Genomic DNA, 24,877 nt, shown 5'->3' on the forward strand with positions numbered 1-24,877 from the left:
TTGTTGCAGAGACCTGCTGATACAAGGTCCATTTGTACATCAAAATCTAGATTCTCTGAGGCTGACTGCGTGGAGATTGAACGCCTAGTTTTAGCCAAGAGAGGTTTTCTTGAGAGTGTTATCGATACTTTGATTCAAGCTTGTAAACCAGTTATTCGTCGTATCTACCATAAAGTGTGGAGGTCTATACTGGTGTGAAGAGCGTGGGTTTTCCTGGCACAAGGGTAAGGTTGCCAGAATTTTATCTTTTCTCCAGGATGGACTGGAGAAGGGCCTATCTGTTAGTTCCATGAAGGGACAGATCTCGGCCCTGCCGGTGTTACTGCACAAGAGATTGGCTGAGCTCCTGGATGTGCAGTCCTTTGTCATGGCTCTAACTAGGATCAGACCTTGTGGTTAGATCTGGGGCTCCACCTTGGAGCCTCAATCTTGTTCTTTGTGTTTTGCAACAGGCTCCGTTTGAACCTATGCATGTTGTTGACATTAAATTGTTATCTTGGAAAGTTCTCTTTTTGTTGGCAATAGCCTCTGGGCACAGTGTGTCTGAGATGTCTGCTTTGCAATGTGATCCCCTTTATCTTGTTTTCCATGCTGATAAGGCGGTTTTATGTACCAAATTAGGTTTCCTTCCTAAGGTAGTGTTGAATCGCAACATCAATCAAGAGATTGTTGTTCCTTCATTTTGTCCTAATCCTCCTTCAGCGAAGGAACGTTTGCTTCACAATCTGGATGTGGTTCGTGCTTTTGAAATTTTATCTTCAGGCTACTAAGGAATTCAGTCAATCCTCCTCTCTGTTTGTTGTCTACTCGGGGAAGCGTAAGGGGCAGAAGGCTATCTTTCTGGTTGAGGAGTGTCATCCGCTTAGCTTACGAGACAAAGAGAGGATAACGGCTCATTCCACTAGAGCAGTGGCTTCCTCCTGGGCTTTTTAACAACGAAGCCTCTATTGATCAGATTTTTAAGGCGGCTACCTAGTCCTCCTTAGAAACCTTTTGTAAATTTTACAAGTTTGATGTTTTTGCTTCGGCTGAAGCAGCTTTCGGGAGAAAAGTTTTGGAGGCTGCGGTGCCCTCAGAATAGGGTCTGTCTCTCTCCTTTTTTTTTTTTTTTTGTGTGTTCCCTCCCGTTATTCATTCAGTGTCCCCTGGAGCTTGGGTATAGTTTTCCCAACAGTAAGGAATGAAGTCGTGGACTCTCCCTGCCTTATGGAAGGAAAACATAATTTCTGCTTACCAGATAAATTCCTTTCCTTCCTGGCAGGGAGAGTCCACGACACCGCCCGTAAATTTATGTTTTGATAGGCGGATCCCTTTTTATATTTTTATATTTTTTCTTCTGGCACCTTTATACCCTGATGTTTCTCCTACTTTTCCTTGTTCCCTCGACAGAATGACTGGGGGATAGGGGAAGGATATTTAAGCCTTTGGCTGGGGTTTCTTTGCCTCGTCCTGGTGGCCAGGTGTTGTATTTCCCAACAGTAAGGAATGAAGTTATGGACTCTCCCTGCCAGGAAGGAAAGGAATTTATCTGGTAAGCATAAATTAAGTTTTGCTCCAGGAACGTTTTACATAGAATGGACTCAGTTTCTTATTTTCACACACCCAACTGTGATGCTGATTTCTGCTGCTTCTTTGTTTAGATAGCTTTTATTTATTTTTATTACTGCAGTATTGCAGTGTCCCTTTAACTTGGACCATAGCCAAGTGTACATCACCCCCCCCATTTAAAGGGACAGTAAATGCCTTGTAGGTACAAGACATTTCTGTTGTGTTGCTAGAGAATAATATATCAGCCATATCGGCTTAATATTTTTTAACAAATTAACATCCTTTTTTTACTGCAATTCTCAATAGCCAAACTGCACCCACCATTTACCTCAACTTCCTGAAGTGTTTTATCAGTTAAAGCTAATTAGTGAAAGGTATGTACAAGAGTTAGTCAGCAGGGTGCTTTTCATAATCTAAGAATTGTAAATGACTCAATTTTCAGAGCTAAAATACATAAAAGGGGGCAAAATAAATAATGAAAACATATTGCAAAGTTGTTGCATTATACATAACTAAACATTTTATATAAAAATCTCACAGTGTTTACTGTCTCATTGATGCATTTTCCTTTTATTTTGTGACTTGAGATAGCTGCTTTTACCTGTTGAAACTGACACCTTTACTGAAAATTTCATCATTGCAGTACTGGCTATATAAAAAGTTGTGTTAACAAGGGGCAGCAGCAGAAATTAACCTTCCAGTTGGAGGTGGGTGAGAGAGAGAGTGGCCAGCTCATTTAAAAGGATGTTTATGCAGCTGCTTTGAATACAATGACATATTCACAGATTATTGCTTGAGTACATTGTTCTTTTAAATCAAATATTCATGCACACATTATAAGAATCAACCATTAAACTTTTTTTTTTTTTTTACAAAGCTAAACTTTTTATGTCTTTCTGGACTTGGAGGTTTTAAAATGAGCACACTACATGTTCAAAATGGCTAATAGTAATTTAACATCATGTCTGACACAATTTTATTGGGGATTGTCTTGTTCAGATGTAATTTAATAATAATAAATACAATTAAAATAATATTTCCAGCAATTATAGAAATTTCAATGAATTCTCATACTTCTTTTGTAAATAAAAGTTCTTGCAGTTTTGCTTCCACTGTGTACTTTTAGAAACAGATTTTATCTAGATTAATAGCCTTACAAACCTCTGAAACCTATTTCAGACAGACGTGTTATAATTTCATAATTCACTTATCCAAAGTTGCTTTCATTACAAATTAAAACTTGTTCGTTTACCCACTATGTATAACGATTTAGGGATTTTTGCAGTGGCAACAAAATAAATGCAAATAGTTAATATTTCTGTGCTCATGTGACATAGGTTCAAACCTTCTGCAAAATGTTAACACCCATTTCTGTATTGTGGCACTGTTGGTTCATGCTTTAATGTTCACAACAAATTACTGTATTTTTTACTTTATCCCCCCCCCCCTCTCTCTTCTCAGTCAGAACTTGTTGACCTCGCTGAAAGTATCCAGCAAAAACTTTCATATTTCAATGAATTGGAAAATATAAATACAGTGAGTATTATTATGTCTTTTTTTTTTGTTTTGTTTAAACAGACCCATTAACCTCTATTTCTTTCATGTAATTAGCAAGAGTCCATGAGCTAGTGACGTATGGGATATACATTCCTACCAGGAGGGGCAAAGTTTCCCAAACCTTAAAATGCCTATAAATACACCCCTCACCACACCCACAATTCAGTTTTACAAACTTTGCCTCCGAGGGAGGTGGTGAAGTAAGTTTGTGCTAGATTCTACGTTGATATGCGCTCCGCAGCAAGTTGGAGCCCGGTTTTCCTCTCAGCGTGCAGTGAATGTCAGAGGGATGTGAGAAGAGTATTGCCTATTTGAATGCAGTGATCTCCTTCTACGGGGTCTATTTCATAGGTTCTCTGTTATCGGTCGTAGAGATTCATCTCTTACCTCCCTTTTCAGATCGACGATATACTCTTATATATACCATTACCTCTGCTGATTCTCGTTTCAGTACTGGTTTGGCTATCTGCTATATGTAGATGAGTGTCCTGGGGTAAGTAAGTCTTATTTTCTGTGACACTCCAAGCTATGGTTGGGCACTTTGTTTATAAAGTTCTAAATATATGTATTCAAACATTTATTTGCCTTGACTCAGAATGTTCAACTTTCCTTATTTTCAGACAGTCAGTTTCATATTTGGGATAATGCATTTGAATTTATCATTTTTTTCTTACCTTCAAAAATTTGACTCTTTTTTCCCTGTGGGCTGTTAGGCTCGCGGGGGCTGAAAATGCTTCATTTTATTGCGTCATTCTTGGCGCGGACTTTTTTGGCGCAAAAATTCTATTTCCGTTTCCGGCGTCATACGTGTCGCCGGAAGTTACGTCATTTTTTGACGTTATTTTGCGCCAAAAAATGTCGGCGTTCCGGATGTGGCGTCATTTTGGCGCCAAAAGCATTTAGGCGCCAAATAATATGGGCGTCGCTTTAGTCTCCTCATTATTTAAGTCTCATTTTTTATTGCTTCTGGTTGCTAGAAGCTTGTTCTTTGGCATTTTTTCCCATTCCTGAAACTGTCATTTAAGGAATTTGATCAATTTTGCTTTATATATATGTTGTTCTTTCTCTTACATATTGCAAGATGTCTCACGTTGCATCTGAGTCAGAAGATACTACAGGAAAATCGCTGTCAAGTGTTGGATCTACCAAGCTAAGTGTATCTGCTATAAATTTTTGGTACCTGTTTCTCCAGCTGTTGTTTGTATTGCATGTCATGACAAACTTATTAATGCAGATAAAATTTCCTTTAGTACTGTTATATTACCTGTTGCTGTTCCGTCAACATTTAATTTTCAGAGTGTTCCTGATAAACATAAGAGATTTTATTTTTTAAATCCATTTAGAAGGCTATGTCTGTTATTTTTCCTTCTAGTTTACATAAAAGTCTTTTAAAACTTCTCTTTTTTTCAGATGAATTTTTAAATGAACATCATCGTTCTGATACTGATAATGGTTCTTCTGGTTCAGAAGTTTCTGTCTCAGAGGTTGATGCTGTTAAATCTTTTTATTTGTTCAAGATGGAATTTATTTGTTCTTTATTTAAAGACGTATTAATTGCTTTTGATATAGAGGATTCTGGTCCTCTTTATACTAAATCTAAACGTTTAAATAGGGTTTTTTTTAAATCTCCTGCAGTTATTCCAGAAGTGTTTAATCTCCCTGATGCTTTTTCTGAAGTAATTTCCAGGGAATGGAATAATTTGGGTAATTCTTTTACTCCTTCTAAAACGTTTAAGCAATTATATTCTGTGCCATCTGACAGATTAGAGTTTTTTGGGGACAAAATCCCTAAGGTTTGGGGCTGTCTCTATTCCTGCTAAAATGTACTACTATTCTTACGTATGAGATAGTACTAAATTTAAGGATCCTTTAGAAAAGAGAATTGAATCCTTTCTAAGAAAAGTTTACTTATGTTTAGGTAATCTTCTTAGACCTGCTATACCGGATGTTGCTGCAGCTTCATCTTTTTGGTTAGAAGTTTTAGCGCAACAAGTATCAGATCATAATTTTATAGCATTATTTTTATTCTATAACATGCTTATTGGTGATACCATCTTTGATATCATTTGAGTTGATGTCAGGTATATGTCTCTAGCTATTTTAGCTAGAAAAGCTTTATGGATTTAACTTGGAATGCTGATATGTCTTCTAAAGTTAACTTTGTTTTTCCCTTTCTTTCCAGGGTAATAATCATTTTTTTCGTTCTTTTTCTCATAATAAGGAGTAAAAGCCTGATTCTTCATCCTCAGGAGCGGGTTCAGTTTGGAAACTATTTCCAGTTTGGAATATATTCAAGCCTTATAGAAACCTATAGTCGGCTCCTAAGTACCCATGAAGGTGCGGCCCTTTTTTCCAGTTCAGCTGGTATGGGGCAGATTATGTTTTATTCAATGGAGTTTGGATCAATTCCATTCTCAAACTCTGGTTTCAGAACATTGTTTCAGAAAGGTACAGAATTGGCTTCAGTTAAGGCCTCCTGCTAAGAGATTTTTTTCTTCCCGTGTCCCAGTTAACACAGCAAGGCTCAGCATTTCTGAAATGTGTTTCAGATCTAGAGTTGGCTGGAGTAATTATGCCAGTTCCAGTTCTGGAACAGGGGCTAGGGTTTTATTTTATCTCTTCATTGTACCAAAGAAGGTCAATTCCTTCAGACCAGTTCCGGATCTATCAATATTGAATCGTTATGTATACCAACATTCAAGATGGTTACTGTTGGACTATTCTGCCTTTTGTTTAGCAAGGGCATTTTATGTCTACTATAGTTTTGCAGGATGTGTATCTGCATATTCCGATTCATTCAGATCACTTTTTAGTGTTTGAGATTCTCTTTTTAGACAAGCATTACCAGTTTTGTGGCTCTACTGTTTGGCCTAGCCTCAGTTCCAAGAATTTTTTTCAAAGATTCTCGGTGCCCATCTTTCTGTATTCAGAGAACAGGGTTTTTGTATTTCATTATTTGGACGATTATCTTGGTATTTGCTCAGTCTTCTCATTCAAAGAATCTCATGCGATTCGACTTGTGTTGTTTCTTCAAGATCATGGTTGGAGGATCAATTTATCAAAAAGTTCATTGATTCCTCAGTCAAGGGTAATCTTTCTGGGTTTCCAGAGAGATTCAGTGTCCATGACTCTGTCTTTATCAGACAAGAGACGTCTAAATTGTTTTTAGTTTGTCGAAACCTTCAGTCACAATCATTCCCTTCGGTAACCTTATGCATGGAAATTCTAGGTCTTATGACTGCTGCATTGGACGCAATCCCCTTTGCTTGTTTTTCACATGCGACCTCTTCAGCTCTGTATGCTGAATCAATGGTGCAAGGATTACACAAAGATATTTCAATTTATATCTTTAAAACCGATTGTTCGACACTCTCTAACGTGGTGGACAGATCACCATCGTTTAATTCAGGGGGCTTCTTTTGTGCTTTCGACCTGGACTGTAATTTCAACAGATACAAGTCTCACAGGTTGGGGAGCTGTGTGGGGATCTCTGTCGGCACAAGGAGTTTGGGAATCTCAGGAGGTGAGATTACCGATAAATATTTTGGAACTCCGTGCAATTTTCAGAGCTCTTCAGTTTTGGCCTCTTCTGAAGAGAGAATCGTTCATTTGTTTTCAGACAGACAATGTCACAACTGTGGCATACATCATCAAGGAGCGACTCACAGTCCTCTGGCTATGAAAGAAGTATCTCAATTTTTTTGGTTTGGGCGGATTCCAGCTCCTGTCTAATTTCTGCGGTTCATTTCCCAGGTGTAGACAATTGGGAAGCGGTTTATCTAAGTCGCCAAACGTTGCATCCGGGCGAATGGTTTCTTCACCCAGAGGTATTTCTTCAGGTTGTTCAAATGTGGGAATTTCCAGAAATAGATCTGATGGCGTCCCATCTAATTAAGAAACTTCCCAGATATCTGTCCAGATCCCGGGATCCTTAGGCGGAGGCAGTGGATGCATTATCACTTCCTTGGAAGTATCATCCTGTATATATCTTTCCGCCTCTAGTTCTTCTTCCAAGAGTAATCTCCAAGATTCTGAAGGAATGCTCGTTTGTTCTGCTGGTAGCTCCGGCATGGCCTTATAGGTTTGGTATGCGGATCTTGTCCGGATGGCCTCTTGACAGCCGTGGACTCTTCCGTTAAGACCAGACCTTCTGTCGCAAGGTCCTTTTTTTCCATCAGGATTTCAAATCCTTAAATTTTAAGGTATGGAGATTGAACGCTTGTTTCTTGGTCAAAGAGGTTTCTCTGACTCTGTGATTAATACTATGTTACAGGCTCGTAAATCTGTATCTAGAGAGATATGTTATAGAGTCTGGAAGACTTATATTTTTTGGTGTCTTTCTCATCTTTTTTCTTGGCATTCTTTTAGAATTCCGAGAATTTTACAGTTTCTTCAGGATGGATTAGATAAGGGTTTGTCTGCAAGTTCCTTGAAGGACAAATCTCTGCTCTTTCTGTTCTTTTTACAGAAAGATTGCTATTCTTCCTGATATTTATTGTTTTATACAAGCTTTGGTTCGTATAAAACCTGTCATTAAGTCAATTTCTCCTCCTTGGAGTTTGAATTTGGTTCTGGGAGCTCTTCAAGCTCCTCCCTTTGAACCTATGCATTCATTGGTCATTAAATTACTTTCTTGGAGAGTTTTGTTCCTTTTGGCCATCTCTTCTGCCAGAAGAGTTTCTGATTTATCTGCTCTTTCTTGTGAGTCTCCTTTTCTGATTTTTCATCAGGATGAGGTGGTGTTGTGAACTTCTTTTGAATTTTTACCTAAAGTTGTGAATTCCAACAACATTAGTAGAGAAATTGTGGTTCCTTCATTATGTCCTGATCCTAAGAATTCTAAGGAGAAATCATTGCATTCTTTGGATGTTGTTAGAGCTTTGAAATATTGTGTTCAAGCTACTAAGTCTTTCCGAAAGACTTCTAGTCTATTTGTTATCTTTTCCGGTTCTAGAAAGGCCAGAAAGCTTCTGCCATTTATTTGGCATCTTGGTTGAAATCTTTAAATTCATCTTGCCTATGTTGAGTCGGGTAAAACTCCGCCTCAGAGGATTACAGCTCATTCTACCAGGTCAGTTTCTACTTCCTGAGCGTTTAGGAATGAAGCTTCGGTTGATCACATTTGCATAGTTGCAACTTGGTCCTCTTTGCATATTTTTACTAAATTCTACCATTTTGATGTATTTTCTTCTTCTGAAGTAGTTTTTGGTAGAAAAGTATTTCAGGCAGCAGTTTCAGTCTGAATCTTCTGCTTATGTTTTTTATTAAACTTTATTTTGGGTGTGGATTATTTTCAGCAGGAATTGGCTGTCTTTATTTTATCCCTCCCTCTCTAGTGACTCTTGTGTGGAAAGATCCACATCTTGGGTAGTCATTATCCCATACGTCACTAGCTCATGGACTCTTGCTAATTACATGAAAGAAAACATAATTTATGTAAGAACTTACCTGATAAATTCATTTCTTTCATATTAGCAAGAGTCCATGAGGCCCACCCTTTTTTGTGGTGGTTATGATTTTTTTGTATAAAGCACAATTATTCCAATTCCTTATTTTATATGCTTTCGCACTTTTTTTATCACCCCACTTCTTGGCTATTCGTTAAACTGAATTGTGGGTGTGGTGAGGGGTGTATTTATAGGCATTTTAAGGTTTGGGAAACTTTGCCCCTCCTGGTAGGAATGTATATCCCATACGTCACTAGCTCATGGACTCTTGCTAATATGAAAGAAATGAATTTATCAGGTAAGTTCTTACATAAATTATGTTTTTCTAAAGAGGACCTTTAGCAGAAATGACTGCCGAATAGGCCTGTCTGACACTGACAGTCATATTTAGTAGGGAATTACATTTCAATAATAACGGATTATAAAAATTAATGTTGTATTGCTATTATTGTGCACATTCTTAATCCAACCCATTTGGGTTACCATTGATAAATAATAATACAACATTGCACCTAATTGATGTTTCTGTGTGTGTATGATAAGTGTGGGAGCGAAGCTTTCATTGTGTAAACCATTTGATATGTTGTATGTGATTTTTCTATTCAGAAATTAAATTCCCCAACGCTGTCTGTAAATAGTGAAGGATTCATACCAATGCTTTCAAAGCTGGATGACTGCATATCCTATATTTCCTCACACGTGAGTTGTCTTCCTTTTTGTTTCTGTCTATGTACTGCTTTTTTTTTTAAATATTCTTAGGATTTCATTGTCTGTACTAGAGATGTTTCAACAAACTGTAGCAAAGCTTTTCCATTGCTGCTGGTAATTTAGCCCATCAGTAACCATAGCAATGTAAAAAAAGTCATTTGTTCACAACATCTTTAAAGGGAAACTGTACACAATTTTTTTCTTTTGTGATTCAGATAGAGCATGCAATTTTAAGCAACTTTCTAATTTACTCCTATTTTCAAATGCTCTTTATTCTCTTGGTATCTTTATTTGAAATGCAAGAATGTAAGTTTAGATGCCGGCCCATTTTTGGTGAACAACCTAGGTTGTCCTTGCTGATTGGTGGATAAATGCATCCACCAATCAAAAACTGCTGTCCAGAGTTCTGAACCTAGAAAAAAGCTTAGATGCCTTCTTTTTCATATAAAGATAGCAAGAGAACGAAGAAAAATTGATAATAGGAGTAAATTAGAAAGTTGCTTAAAATTGCATGCTCTATCTGAATCACAAAAGAAAAGTTTTGGGTACAGTGTACCTTTAAATATACAGAGGAATATTATTCTGAACTAACTAATACTAAAATGATCTGTCTAATCAATCATATATGCAATGTTGTTGTCTGTGCATATATTTTAGAACTCAAGTTGCAGAAATGTTTTTTTTTAAAAATACTATTTAAAAACAGGGGCACTTTCATTCATCAAAGTTTTCAAAGCAGCCATTTTGATTAAAAACTTACCTTTTTTTCTTTTCACAGCCAGAACAGCTTCCCCCTCCTGGAGATTCTCTCTTCACACGTCAGCAATGACTAATCCAGCTTCCTCCAATCACAGCATGGCCTCAGGCAATGACTACCCTGGGGGGAAAGCCGTGATTGGAGGAAGCCAGATTAGTCATTGCTGATGTGTGAAGAGAGGATTTCCAGGAGGGGGAAGCTGCTCTGGCTGTGAAAAGAAAAAAAAAAAAAAAAAGGTTAGCTTTTAATCAAAACGGCTGCTTTGTAAACTTTGATGAATGAAAGTGCCCCTGTTTTTAATAGTATTTTTAAAAAACGGGCTTTCATTCACCAAAGTTTACCTTCACTTTAAAGGACCAGTAAATACAGTAGATTTTCATAATCAACAATTGCCTAATAAAATAACCCATAGTCTGAACTTATGTCTTTTTCCACTCTCCCTCTATCTTGTGACAGCCATCAGCCAATCACAAATGCATATACGTGTATTCTGTGAATTCTTGCGCATGCTCAGTAGGAGCTGGTGACTCTAAAAGTGTAAATATAAAAAGACTGCACATCTTGTTAATGGAACTAAATTGGAAAGTTGTTTAAAATTGCAGGCTCTATCTGAATCATGAAAGTTTAATTTTGACTTGAGTGTCCCTTTAAATTGTTCTCAGTTTAGATAAATTATCGTAGCTATAATTTCCATTTAAGCAGGATCTTTTTCTAAAATATTTTTGTGATCAATAAAAATCTTCATTTTCAATGTATTTGTTTTTATTTCATATAATTAATTGTGAAAGAGCTGCCTTGGTCCCTGGATCATATTCCTGTTTTAAAATCTTGAATTGTAACAAATAACTGTCTACAATATATTTATATTAATATTTTACATTTTCCTTTTTTCAGCCATCTTATAAAGATTATCCTGTGTATCTGACAAAGTTTAAGCAGTGTCTTTCTAAAGCAATGCACCTTATGAAGACATATACTGTAAACACCTTGCAGAACCTCACCAACCAACTGATTAAAAGGGTATGTCTGTTGGAGAATAAAGTATTCAGGATTGCACTGAATGTTATTTAATTATGTATAAACCATCAATATTCTGTACATGTTATAAAAATGCATCTTTCTATTCCTGTGGAGCTTTGTATTGGACAATATTCGTTCTGATCTGATCCGGCATCATGAATGATATGTAATTAGTTCATGGATTTTATTTTATCAATTTGTTTTGCTAAAATTACATTTCTCGATGATCTCAAATTATGTTTTTAAAGAAATCTTTTTTTTTTATTTTTTTTTTTACCCATGTATATAAAATATAATTTACTTGTTAAAGTACTATCCTCAAATAAATAATTTAATTAATATATTTATTTATTATACGTGAGTACGTTGCACACAATATTCTCATTTTTATATCAACATTTTGGCACAGTCATTCAGCCAAAGAATACGTTCTATAACATAATGTATACAAAAAATAAATATATTTTCATGTTTTCAGTTGCAAATTTCAAATGTTGCACTGTGTATGCCTTTCAACATATTTAATCACAATCTTCTATAACTGTATATATATTTTCAGGAAAGGTAGAAGAAATTGACCTTTTAACTTAAAAGAATCTTAGGCTTTCCATGTTGGTGTTGACTAGTGAATGTTAAGCAACTAATAACGCTCGGATCTTAATTTCTTTCATGTAATTAACAAGAGTCCATGAGCTAGTGACGTATGGGATATACATTCCTACCAGGAGGGGCAAAGTTTCCCAAACCTTAAAATGCCTATAAATACACCCCTCACCACACCCACAAATCAGTTTTACAAACTTTGCCTCCAAGGGAGGTGGTGAAGTAAGTTTGTGCTAGATTCTACGTTGATATGCGCTCCGCAGCAAGTTGGAGCCCGGTTTTCCTCTCAGCGTGCAGTGAATGTCAGAGGGATGTGAGGAGAGTATTGCCTATTGAATGCAGTGATCTCCTTCTACGGGGTCTATTTCATAAGGTTCTCTGTTATCGGTCGTAGAGATTCATCTCTTACCTCCCTTTTCAGATCGACGATATACTCTTATATTTACCATTTCCTCTACTGATTCTCGTTTCAGTACTGGTTTGGCTTTCTACAAACATGTAGATGAGTGTCCTGGGGTAAGTAAGTCTTATTTTCTGTGACACTCTAAGCTATGGTTGGGCACTTTATTTATAAAGTTCTAAATATATGTATTCAAACATTTATTTGCCTTGACTCAGAATGTTCAACTTTCCTTATTTCCAGACAGTCAGTTTCATATTTGGGATTATGCTTTAATTATCATATTTTTCTTACCTCAAAAATTTGACTTTTTCCCTGTGGGCTGTTAGGCTCGCGGGGGCTGAAAATGCTTCATTTTATTGCGTCATTCTTGGCGCGGATTTTTTTGGCGCAAAAATTCATTTCCGTTTCCGGCGTCATACGTGTCGCCGGAAGTTGCGTCATTTTTTTGACGTTATTTTGCGCCAAAAATGTCGGCGTTCCGGATGTGGCGTCATTTTTGGCGCCAAAAGCATTTAGGCGCCAAATAATGTGGGCGTCTTATTTGGCGCCAAAAAATATGGGCGTCGCTTTTGTCTCCACATTATTTCAGAATCATTTTTCATTTGCTTCTGGTTGCTAGAAGCTTGATGTTTGGCATTTTTTCCCATTCCTGAAACTGTCTTATAAGGAATTTGATCTATTTTGCTTTATATGTTGTTTTTTCTCTTACATATTGCAAGATGTCTCACGTTGCATCTGAGCCAGAAGATACTACAGGAAAACCTCTGCCTGCTGGATCTACCAAAGCTAAGTGTATCTGCTGTAAACTTTTGGTAGCTATTCCTCCAGCTGTTGTTTGTATTAAATGTCATGACAAACTTGTTAATGCAGATAATATTTCCTTTAGTGATGTACCATTGCCTGTTGCAGTTCCCTCAACATCTAAGGTGCAGAATGTTCCTGATAACATAAGAGATTTTGTTTCTGAATCCATAAAGAAGGCTTTGTCTGTTATTTCTCCTTCTAGTAAACGTAAAAAGTCTTTTAAATCTTCTCTCTCTACAGATGAATTTTTAAATGAACACCATCATTCTGATTCTTTGGACTCTTCTGGTTCAGAGGATTCTGTCTCAGAGATTGATGCTGATAAATCTTCATATTTATTTAAGATGGAATTTATTCGCTCTTTACTTAAAGAAGTACTAATTGCTTTAGAAATAGAGGATTCTAGTCCTCTTGATACTAATTCTATACGTTTGGATAAGGTTTTTAAAGCTCCTGCGGTTATTCCAGAAGTCTTTCCTGTTCCTAATGCTATTTCTGCAGTAATTGCTAAGGAATGGGATAGATTGGGTAATTCATTTACTCCTTCTAAACGTTTTAAGCAATTATATCCTGTTCCGCCTGACAGATTAGAATTTTGGGACAAAATCCCTAAAGTTGATGGGGCTATTTCTACCCTTGCTAAACGTACTACCATTCCTACATCAGATGGTACCTCGTTTAAGGATCCTTTAGATAGAAAAATTGAATCTTTTCTAAGAAAAGCTTATCTATGTTCAGGTAATCTTCTTAGACCTGCTATATCATTGGCTGATGTTGCTGCAGCTTCAACTTTTTGGTTGGAAACTCTAGCGCAACAAGTAACAAATCGTGATTCTCATGATATTATTATTCTTCTCCAGCATGCTAATAATTTCATCTGTGATGCCATTTTTGATATTATTAGAGTTGATGTTAGATTTATGTCTCTGGCTATCTTAGCCAGAAGAGCTTTATGGCTTAAGACTTGGAATGCTGATATGGCTTCTAAATCAACTCTACTTTCCATTTCTTTCCAGGGAAACAAATTATTTGGTTCTCAGTTGGATTCTATTATTTCAACTGTTACTGGTGGGAAAGGAACTTTTTTACCACAGGATAAAAAGTCTAAAGGTAAAAACAGGGCTAACAATCGTTTTCGTTCCTTTCGTTTCAACAAAGAACAAAAGCCTGATCCTTCGTCCTCAGGAGCAGTTTCAGTTTGGAAACCATCTCCAGTCTGGAATAAATCCAAGCCTGCTAGAAAGGCAAAGCCTGCTTCTAAGTTCACATGAAGGTACGGCCCTCATTCCAGTTCAGCTGGTAGGGGGCAGGTTATGTTTTTTCAAAGAAATTTGGATCAGTTCTGTTCACAATCTTTGGATTCAGAACATTGTTTCAGAAGGGTACAGAATTGGTTTCAAGATGAGACCTCCTGCAAAGAGATTTTTTCTTTCCCATGTCCCAGTAAATCCAGTGAAAGCTCAAGCATTTCTGAATTGTGTTTCAGATCTAGAGTTGGCTGGAGTAATTATGCCAGTTCCAGTTCCGGAACAGGGGATGGGGTTTTATTCAAATCTCTTCATTGTACCAAAGAAGGAGAATTCCTTCAGACCAGTTCTGGATCTAAAATTATTGAATCGTTATGTAAGGATACCAACGTTCAAGATGGTAACTGTAAGGACTATATTGCCTTTTGTTCAGCAAGGGAATTATATGTCCACAATAGATTTACAGGATGCATATCTGCATATTCCGATTCATCCAGATCATTATCAGTTCCTGAGATTCTCTTTTCTAGACAAGCATTACCAATTTGTGGCTCTACCGTTTGGCCTTGCTACAGCTCCAAGAATTTTCACAAAGATTCTCGGTGCCCTTCTGTCTGTAATCAGAGAACAGGGTATTGTGGTATTTCCTTATTTGGACGATATCTTGGTACTTGCTCCGTCTTTACATTTAGCAGAGTCTCATACGAATCGACTTGTGTTGTTTCTTCAAGATCATGGTTGGAGGATCAATTTACCAAAAAGTTCTTTGATTCCTCAAACAAGGGTAACCTTTCTGGGTTTCCAGATAGATTCAGTGTCCATGACTTTGTCTTTAACAGACAAGAGACGTCTAAAATTGATTACAGCCTGTCGAAAACTTCAGTCTCAATCATTCCCTTCGGTAGCCTTATGCATGGAAATTCTAGGTCTTATGACTGCTGCATCGGACGCGATCCCCTTTGCTCGTTTTCACATGCGACCTCTTCAGCTCTGTATGCTGAACCAATGGTGCAGGGATTACACGAAGATATATCAATTAATATCTTTAAAACCGATTGTTCGGCACTCTCTAACGTGGTGGACAGATCACCATCGTTTAATTCAGGGGGCTTCTTTTGTTCTTCCGACCTGGACTATAATTTCAACAGATGCAAGTCTCACAGGTTGGGGAGCTGTGTGGGGATCTCTGACGGCACAAGGAGTTTGGGAATCTCAGGAGGTGAGATTACCGATCAATATCTTGGAACTCCGTGCAGTTTTCAGAGCTCTTCAGTTTTGGCCTCTTCTGAAGAGAGAATCGTTCATTTGTTTTCAGACAGACAATGTCACAACTGTGGCATACATCAATCATCAAGGAGGGACTCACAGTCCTCTGGCTATGAAAGAAGTATCTCGAATTTTGGTTTGGGCGGAATCCAGCTCCTGTCTAATCTCTGCGGTTCATATCCCAGGTGTAGACAATTGGGAAGCGGATTATCTCAGTCGCCAAACGTTGCATCCGGGCGAATGGTCTCTTCACCCAGAGGTATTTCTTCAGATTGTTCAAATGTGGGGGCTCCCAGAGATAGATCTGATGGCCTCTCATCTAAACAAGAAACTTCCCAGGTATCTGTCCAGATCCCGGGATCCTCAGGCGGAGGCAGTGGATGCATTATCACTTCCTTGGAAGTATCATCCTGCCTATATCTTTCCGCCTCTAGTTCTTCTTCCAAGAGTAATCTCCAAGATTCTGAGGGAATGCTCGTTTGTTCTGCTAATAGCTCCGGCATGGCCTCACAGGTTTTGGTATGCGGATCTTGTCCGGATGGCATCTTGCCAGCCATGGACTCTTCCGTTAAGACCAGACCTTCTGTCACAAGGTCCTTTTTTCCATCCGGATCTGAAATCCTTAAATTTAAAGGTATGGAGATTGAACGCTTGATTCTTGGTCATAGAGGTTTCTCTGACTCCGTGATTAATACTATGTTACAGGCTCGTAAATCTGTATCTCGAGAGATATATTATAGAGTCTGGAAGACTTATATTTCATGGTGTCTTTCTCATCATTTTTCTTGGCATTCTTTTAGAATACCGAGAATTTTACAATTTCTTCAGGATGGTTTGGATAAGGGTTTGTCCGCAAGTTCTTTGAAAGGACAAATCTCTGCTCTTTCTGTTCTTTTTCACAGAAAGATTGCTATTCTTCCTGATATTCATTGTTTTGTACAAGCTTTGGTTCGTATAAAACCTGTCATTAAGTCAATTTCTCCTCCATGGAGTTTGAATTTGGTTTTGGGAGCTCTTCAAGCTCCTCCGTTTGAACCTATGCATTCATTGGACATTAAATTACTTTCTTGGAAAGTTTTGTTCCTTTTGGCCATCTCTTCTGCTAGAAGAGTTTCTGAATTATCTGCTCTTTCGTGTGAGTCTCCTTTTCTGATTTTTCATCAGGATAAGGCGGTGTTGCGAACTTCTTTTGAATTTTTACCTAAAGTTGTGAATTCCAACAACATTAGTAGAGAAATTGTGGTTCCTTCATTATGTCCTAATCCTAAGAATTCTAAGGAGAAATCATTGCATTCTTTGGATGTTGTTAGAGCTTTGAAATATTATGTTGAAGCTACGAAATCTTTCCGTAAGACTTCTAGTCTATTTGTTATCTTTTCCGGTTCTAGGAAAGGCCAGAAAGCTTCTGCCATTTCTTTGGCATCTTGGTTGAAATCTTTAATTCATCTTGCCTATGTTGAGTCGGGTAAAATTCCGCCTCAAAGAATTACAGCTCATTCTACTAGGTCAGTTTCTACTTCCTGGGCGTTTAGGAATGAAGCTTCGGTTGACCAGATCTGCAAAGCAGCAACTTGGTCCTCTTTGCATACTTTTACTAAATTCTACCATTTTGATGTATTTTCTTCTTCTGAAGCAGTTTTTGGTAGAAAAGTTCTTCAGGCAGCGGTTTCAGTTTGAATCTTCTGCTTATGTTTTTTGTTAAACTTTTATTTGGGTGTGGATTATTTTCAGCAGGAATTGGCTGTCTTTATTTTATCCCTCCCTCTCTAGTGACTCTTGTGTGGAAAGATCCACATCTTGGGTAGTCATTATCCCATACGTCACTAGCTCATGGACTCTTGTTAATTACATGAAAGAAAACATAATTTATGTAAGAACTTACCTGATAAATTCATTTCTTTCATATTAACAAGAGTCCATGAGGCCCACCCTTTTTTGTGGTGGTTATGATTTTTTTGTATAAAGCACAATTATTCCAATTCCTTATTTTATATGCTTCGCACTTTTTTTCTTATCACCCCACTTCTTGGCTATTCGTTAAACTGATTTGTGGGTGTGGTGAGGGGTGTATTTATAGGCATTTTAAGGTTTGGGAAACTTTGCCCCTCCTGGTAGGAATGTATATCCCATACGTCACTAGCTCATGGACTCTTGTTAATATGAAAGAAATGAATTTATCAGGTAAGTTCTTACATAAATTATGTTTTGTATGTTTTTTTTTGTTAAGGACCCATCAAGCACACCAAACTCTGACAATGCCTTCACGTTATTTTATGTAAAATTTAGAGCAGCTGCACCTAAGGTTCGGGTGAGTATGATCTGTTGTACATCTATTAACAGCTTAGAAAACATTACAGTAACTGAGTCCTTCAAATGTTTTGGACTATTTTATGTGTATGTGTCTGCAAATACCCATGAATGACTCCTGAGAAATAGGCTGTTGACTCCTCAGTGTTTTGTCTTGTTGTGATTACTGGTATGATTGTTATGTAACTGTTTTAATAGACTATAACTAGACTTTGAAAGCCACCTTGTTTCATGTATGTTCTTATATTTTTCAGCAAAAGTGACCTACAGCTAATTCTGCCTCCACATAATAATTAACAGGGATATTGTCTCTCTGTCCTGTAAGGAAGTTTCTGTTTAGGATGCACTATCCATTGATTTTTATCCTAATCTGATCTCTTTTGAAAATAGAAATCTCCTTGTCCCAAACCACTTTGTCTTTTTTTAAAATAAAGTTAATATTGAATGGGTCAACTCTCAATCATCATCCTGACTAACAGCATCCCACAATAAGCTACTCGGAGAAACCATAAGTATCTGACAATATAGTCAGAGTAATTATATGTGACACTGGGCCTATTTTTATCCTATTCCCATTCATGCCTTCACCCTTCCTCCACCCCCCTCCCCTTCCTCCCAATAAAACCTCCCTTCCCAACTTCCTCTTCTCCTTCCCCATCTCCCCTAGTTATTTACCAATTAAAATTGTTTTAAAAATAAACTCAGGGAAGAGACCATTGGGAAATTGCCTATGTACCTCGCAATCCAACAAATTATACCTATGTAAATGTGTATGTTTTTTAGTATCGCATGTTTTGGTACTTGATTAACAAAGCTTCTTGTGTATTCTGTATCTATGACTGAGTTTTGAAAATAAAGCTATTAAAAAAATAAAAAATAAAATAAAGTTAATATGGCTTGGAAATTGGAGCCTTTTGTAGGTTAGGTGTCCCAATGCAGAGTTTATTAATGGACATACTCTTCTCTGTTAATTTTTTGTAATATTATAATATTTATTTTTATGTATAACTGTTACTTAAGCTATACAAAGCAGAAGTTAATGTATACTTTAACACAAATTGATTTAATGATAATCTGTGCAGCAATTATTGAAAAATGTAATATTGGCTAATTTTAGCTGAAAAATTGGTTTAAATTCTAGCCTAGTGGTCATTTAAAATCAGCTGTGTGGTGTGCCCATTAAATGGTCATGGGGAGAACACTATGTATGTATGCATGTATGCCCTTTGAGTTCACATGAAATTATTTTAAAGAAGAAACATAAAATTTGACCTGAAGAGCATTAGAGGCACCCTTCCCTAATATTTGGTAGCACAACCCTTGGCTATGTTGACTGCCTCCAAATATTTCTTTCATCTGTCTGCTTGTAGTTTTCCCACTCTTCAATGAAGTATGTTCAAACTCTTGAGTGTCTGTAGTGTAGGATTATTTTTTCGAATGGCAGATATCGGGTCTTCCCAAAGATTTTCAGACTGAGTGAGATTGGGACTCCTTGCTGGACAGTCTAAAACGATTTAATTCTTTACCTTTTTGTACTTTGGATCATTGTTCTGCTGAAGGGCCCATGGTTTTGTACCCATACCTAGTAGTTTTCTGACACTGGGTAGCACATTTTGCTGTAGAATACCTTTTGTAGTCCTCTGATTTCATGATCCAACAGACCATGTTTAACTTGTAGGTAGGTTGTTCTTTTCATTATAAATTTATGTTATCTATTAACAAATCACTAGTCCCCATTATCAAAGAACTCTACATTGGTTTCATCTAGCCATATAATATTTTCCCAGAATGATTGTGGTTGCAATGGAAGTCTTCAACATGATTACAGCTGCTTAAAACATACCAAAAACAATTTTATTTTTATGTATTTTATGTACAAGTTTTTATTTATGTTTTTTAGAGTCTGATTGAGCAAATTGAGCTGAGATCTGAGAAGATACCCGAGTAAGTAGCATCTGGTGTTCCTGTTGATGTTTATAGTCATTGGTTATGACAAATTTGAATCCTGGGTAAAATAATATGAAGCAATTGTATTCTTGTTTTGGCCTATTGATAGGAGCATGGAAGTGTCAAAAAATAGCTGAAAGATATGATTTGGAAAATGAGACTTTGGACTAAATTCTTATGAAGATGAAAAACTGCTTAACATTTTCTTCCCAACACCTTTTTAAGGCTCAGGGGCATGTAAATTCAGGGTATTTCTTTACTGCCATATTGCCCTGGCAACATTGTAACTTCCAGAGTACCAAAACAAGTAATTTACCTTTGCAATTTTAAGCTGATCATATCTCCCTGCAATCTGGTTTAGTTTAGTCCGTAACATAGAGGAGGGATGGGAGAACAAACCCATACTCTTCAATTCTGAAAACAAATGGCATTTTCTTTTTTAATAAAACAAAAACTGTTTATATATAGTAACCCCCTCCATTTTTACGAATTGGAAATTCCCCTGCAGTTACGTGAATAAAGCTCATTAGATGATTTATTTACAATATAGCTCTGCATAGCACATCTTAACATCTTCCTGTACTATTGTATTCTTGATGAGAAAAGTTTAGGGAACAAAGTTTTGCTCATATATTTTAAACTTTGAAAAAAAAAACAGTTCTATTTAGTAAGTCTATTTTATTTGAATAAAAATATTTCTTTCATGTAAGTGGTAAGTCCATGAGCTAGTGACGTATGGGATATGCATTCCTACCAGGAAGGGGCAAAGTTTCCCAAACCTCAAAACGCCTATAAATACACCTCCTACCTCACATATACCTTTTAGTTTTTAAAAACTTTGCCTCTCATGGAGGTGGTGAAGAAGTAAATTGTGCTTGATTTTTTTTTCTTCTGTGATAGGCGCTTCTAAGCATATTGAAGCCTAGTTCCTCTCAAAGTACAGTGTTTGTCTGAGGGATGTGAAGGAAGTACTGCCTGATGACTCCATGTTTTCTCCTATGGGAAATCTATTTTAAGGCTCTCTGTAAATTCGGTCGTGGGGATTCATCTGCTGCCTCCCTTTACAGATCAACATTATACTCCTCTACCATTACCTCTGCTGATGTGTTTTAGTACTGGTTTGGCTGTCTGCTATATGTGGATGGGTGTCTTCTGGTAAGTATATATAATTTTTTAAGACACTCTCAGCTATGTTTGGCACTTTATCTAATAAAGTTTTAAATATATATTGTATATATTTGCCATGAGTCAGGTCTGTGTATTTCCCTTTGCATTCTAACAGTTTCAGCATGGAAATTATGTTTATGGGAGTTTTTAGGCTTACCTGGGGTTCCAGTTGGTTGTAATTTGGAGTCTGTTTCTTTCAAAATTTTCGTGGGCTTTTTCGCAGAATGTTACTTTTTATTGCGACATTTATCGTGACGCGAGTCATGTAATTTTTTGCGACTTTCTTGATGCAAGTTTTTTTTGGCGCGAGTCGTGTCATTTTAATTATTAAGCTTTGATTTTGGCGCCAAAAGTTGTTTTTTTTTCTCTGCATTTGCAGCTTTTTTGGCACCTAATCTTATTATATTAAGTCTCTCCCTCTTTTGCTCTCTGCTCTCATTTGATTCTTAGAGGGCTTAAGTGTGTATGTTGTAAATTAGCTGATCTTACTTCTTCAGCTCAAATATGTGGCACTTGGTATGAAAAATTATTGCATGCTGATAATGTTTCTATAAGTACAAAAACATCTACTGTTAAACCTTCACAGTCTAATGTACATGATATCCCTGTAGATATAAAAGATTATATTGCTACAGCCATAAAGAAGGCTATGACTGCTATTCCGCCTTCAAATAAACGTAAAAAGGTCTCTCCTAACTTCTGATAAAGCTTGTATTGATCGACAGCATACTGAATTATCTTTTACTGATGAGGATTTCTCTTGTTCAGAGGATCCTACTTCAGAGACTGAAATTGATAAGTCAACCTTTCTTTTTATGATTGAATATATTCGTTCTTTATTAAAGGAAGTATTGTTTACTTTGGGTATTGAGGAGTCTAGTCCTCTTGATAACAAAAATAGCAAACATTTGAATTCTGTTTTTAAAACGTCTGAGGTTACTCCTGAAGTTTTCCCTATTCCAGATGCTATTTCTCATATGTTTACTAAAGAATGGTCTAAACTTGGTGTTTCTTTTAACCCTTCTTCTAAGTTTAAAAAGCTATATTCTTTACCTGTGGCTAATCTAGAGTTTTGGGGAAAAGTCCCTAAGGTTGATGGGGCTATTTCTACTCTTGCCAAATGTACTACTGTTCCTATGGAAGAGAGTACTTCTTTTAAGGATCCTTTAGATGGGAAGATTGAATCTTATCTTAGTAAAGCATATTTACATACTGGCTATGTTTTTAGACCTGCTATTTCTATGGCTGTTGTTGCTGCTGCTTTAACTTTTTGGTTGGACAGTTTAGCTCAACAGTTAACAGATCCTGAGTTGTCTGGCATTGTTCTTTTACTTCAATATGCTAATCATTTCATTTGTGATGCTATATTTGATGTCATTAAGATTATTAAGTCTATGTCTTTAGCTATTCTTACTAGAAGAGCTATATGGCTTAAATCTTGGAATGCTTATATGGTGTCTAAATCTAGATTACTATGTTTATCATTTCAGGGTAGTAATTGATTTGGTTCTCTATTGGATTCTATTATTTCCACTATCACCGGGGGAAAATTAGGTTTTTCTGCCCCAAGATAAGAAATCTAAGGGTAAATTTAAAGCTCACAAACGTTTTAGTTCTTTTCGTCAGAATAGAGAACAAAAGACCTCTCCTTCCCCTAAGGCCTCTGGCTCTAATTAGAGACCTTCTCCGAATTGGAATAAATCCAAGCCTTATAAAAAACAAAATCCAGTCCCTAAGACTGCATAAAGATACAGCCCTCAAACCAGTTCAACTGGTGGGGGGCAGATTGAAATTATTTCAAGACATTTGGACAGTATCTGTTCAAAATCATTGGACTCAGAATATTGTTTCTCAGGGGTAATGAATAGGTTTCAGAATAAGACCTCCCATGGGAAGATTCATTCTTTCTCATGTTCCAACAAACCCTGTGAAGGCTCAGGCTTTTCGAAAGTGTGTTTCAGACCTAGAGCTTTCAGGGGTGATTGTCCCAGTTCCTCTGCAGAAATGGGGTTTGGGTTTTTATTTAAATCTATTCATTGTCCCAAAGAGAGAATTTGTTCAGACCAATCCTGGATCTAAAAATGTTAAATCGTTTTGTAAGAGTCCCAACTTTCACAATGGTGACTATAAGGACTATTCTGCCTTTTTTGTTTTAGCAAGGTCATTTCATGTCCTCAATAGACTTACAGGACGCTTAACTTCACATTCCAATTCATCCAGACCACTATCGTTTTTTAAATTCTCTTTTCTAGACGAGCATTACCAATTTGTCCCTCTTCCGTTTGGCCTATTGACAGCTCCAAGAATCTTTTCGAAGGTTCTCGGTGCTCTTCTATCTGTAATCATAGAGCAGGGTATTGCGGTTTCCTTATTTGGACGTTATCTTGGTACTAGCTCAATCTTTTCATTTAGCAGAATCTCACATGAAACAACAAGTGTAGTTTCTTCAAAAACATGGTTGGAGGATCAATTTACAAAAGAGTTTCTTGATTCCTCAGACAAGGGTCACCTTTTTAGGTTTCCAGATAGAGAGTCGTGGACACTGAATCTGACAGACAAGAGACGAATGAAGTTAGTTTTAGCTTGTTCAAACCTTCAGTCACTATCAGTGTTTTAGGACTCATGACTGCAGCATCGGATGCGATCCCCTTTGCTCGTTTTCATACGAAGCCTCTACAGCTTTGTATGTTGCACCAATGGTACAGGGATTATACTCCGATATCACAACTGATATACTTAAATCCCAACACTCAACTCTCTCTGACTTGGTGGTTAGACTATCACCTTATTGTTCAAGGGGCCTCATTTGTTCGTCTCACCTGAACTGTGATCACAACAGATGCAAGTCTCACAGGTTGGGGAGCTGTCTTGGGGTCTCTGACAGCACAAGGGGTTTGGTATCCTCAAGAGGCGAGGTTGCCTATCAATATTTTAGAACCCCATGCTATTTTCAGAGCTCTTCAGGCGTGGCCTCTATTGAAGAGAGAACTTTACATTAGTTTTCAAACAGAGAATGTCACAACAGTGGCATATGTCAATCATCAAGGAGGTCTCGCAGTCCTTCAGCAATAAAGGAAGTATCTCAGATACTTTCTTGGGGGGGGGGGGTCCATCTCTTGTCAGATTTCTGCGATTCATATCCCAGGTGTAGACTATTGGGAAGCAGATTATCTCATTTGTCAGACTTTACATCCGGGGGAGTGGTCTCTCCATCCAGATGTTTTTTTTTTATCTTGTACAGATGTGGGGTCTTCCAGAAATATAATTGATGGCCTCCCGTCTAAACGAGAAGCTTCCCAGATACCTTTCAAGGTCCAGGGATCCTCAGGCGGAGATGGTGGATGCCTTAGCAGTTCCTTGGTTTTACCAACCTGCTTATATTTTTCTGCCTCTGGTTCTTCCAGGGGTGATCTCCAAGATCATAATGGAACAATCTTATGTGTTTCTGATAGCACCAGCATGGCCTCACAGGTTTTGGTATGCAGATCTTGTCCGGGGGTCCAGTTGCCAGCCTTGGCCACTTCCTGTAAGGCCAGGCCTTCTGTCTCAAGGGCCGTTTTTCCATCAGAATCTCAAATCTCTACATTTGATGGCATGGAAATTGAACACTTTGTGCTTAGTCATAGAGGTTTCTCTGACTCTGGGATTAGCACTATGATACAGGCTTGTATGTCTTTTTCAAGGAAAATGTATCACCTGGTTTGGAAAACCTATATTTCATATTGTTCCACTCATAATTATTCTTGGCATTCTTTTAGAATTCCTAGGATTTTACAGTTTCTTCAGGATGGTTTGGATAAGGGTTTGTCTGCAAATACTTTGAAAGGAAACATTTCTGCTCTTTCTGTCTTTTTTCCTAGAAAGATTGCTAAACTTCCTGATATTCACTGTTTTGTTCAGGCTTTGATTCGTATCAAACCTGTTAAATCTATTTCTCCTCCTTGGAGTCTCAATTTAGTTTTGAAGATTTTACAGGCTCCTCCTTTTGAGCCTATGCATTCTCTGGATATTAAATTACTTTCTTGGAAAGTGTTATTTCTTTTCGCTTTCTCTTCTGCTAGAAGAGTTTCCGAATTGTCTGCTCTCTCTTGTGAGT

At 37.3% G+C, this 24,877-nt stretch overlaps 1 protein-coding gene across 1 annotated transcript in view; it reads left to right on the forward strand.

Moving 5' to 3' along the window:
* COG3 (component of oligomeric golgi complex 3) overlaps nt 1-24,877 on the forward strand; it is a 230,375-nt gene that overhangs the window by 35,956 nt on the left and 169,542 nt on the right. The window contains exons 5-9 of the mRNA XM_053707999.1: nt 3,010-3,084; nt 9,159-9,251; nt 10,912-11,037; nt 17,588-17,668; nt 19,568-19,611. Of these exons, the coding sequence (XP_053563974.1) occupies nt 3,010-3,084; nt 9,159-9,251; nt 10,912-11,037; nt 17,588-17,668; nt 19,568-19,611 (419 nt within the window). The remainder of the gene's footprint in view (nt 1-3,009; nt 3,085-9,158; nt 9,252-10,911; nt 11,038-17,587; nt 17,669-19,567; nt 19,612-24,877) is intronic.

The sequence above is a fragment of the Bombina bombina genome, chromosome 3 (genome assembly GCF_027579735.1).
Source record: "Bombina bombina isolate aBomBom1 chromosome 3, aBomBom1.pri, whole genome shotgun sequence".
In the NCBI taxonomy this organism is placed as follows: domain Eukaryota; kingdom Metazoa; phylum Chordata; class Amphibia; order Anura; family Bombinatoridae; genus Bombina; species Bombina bombina.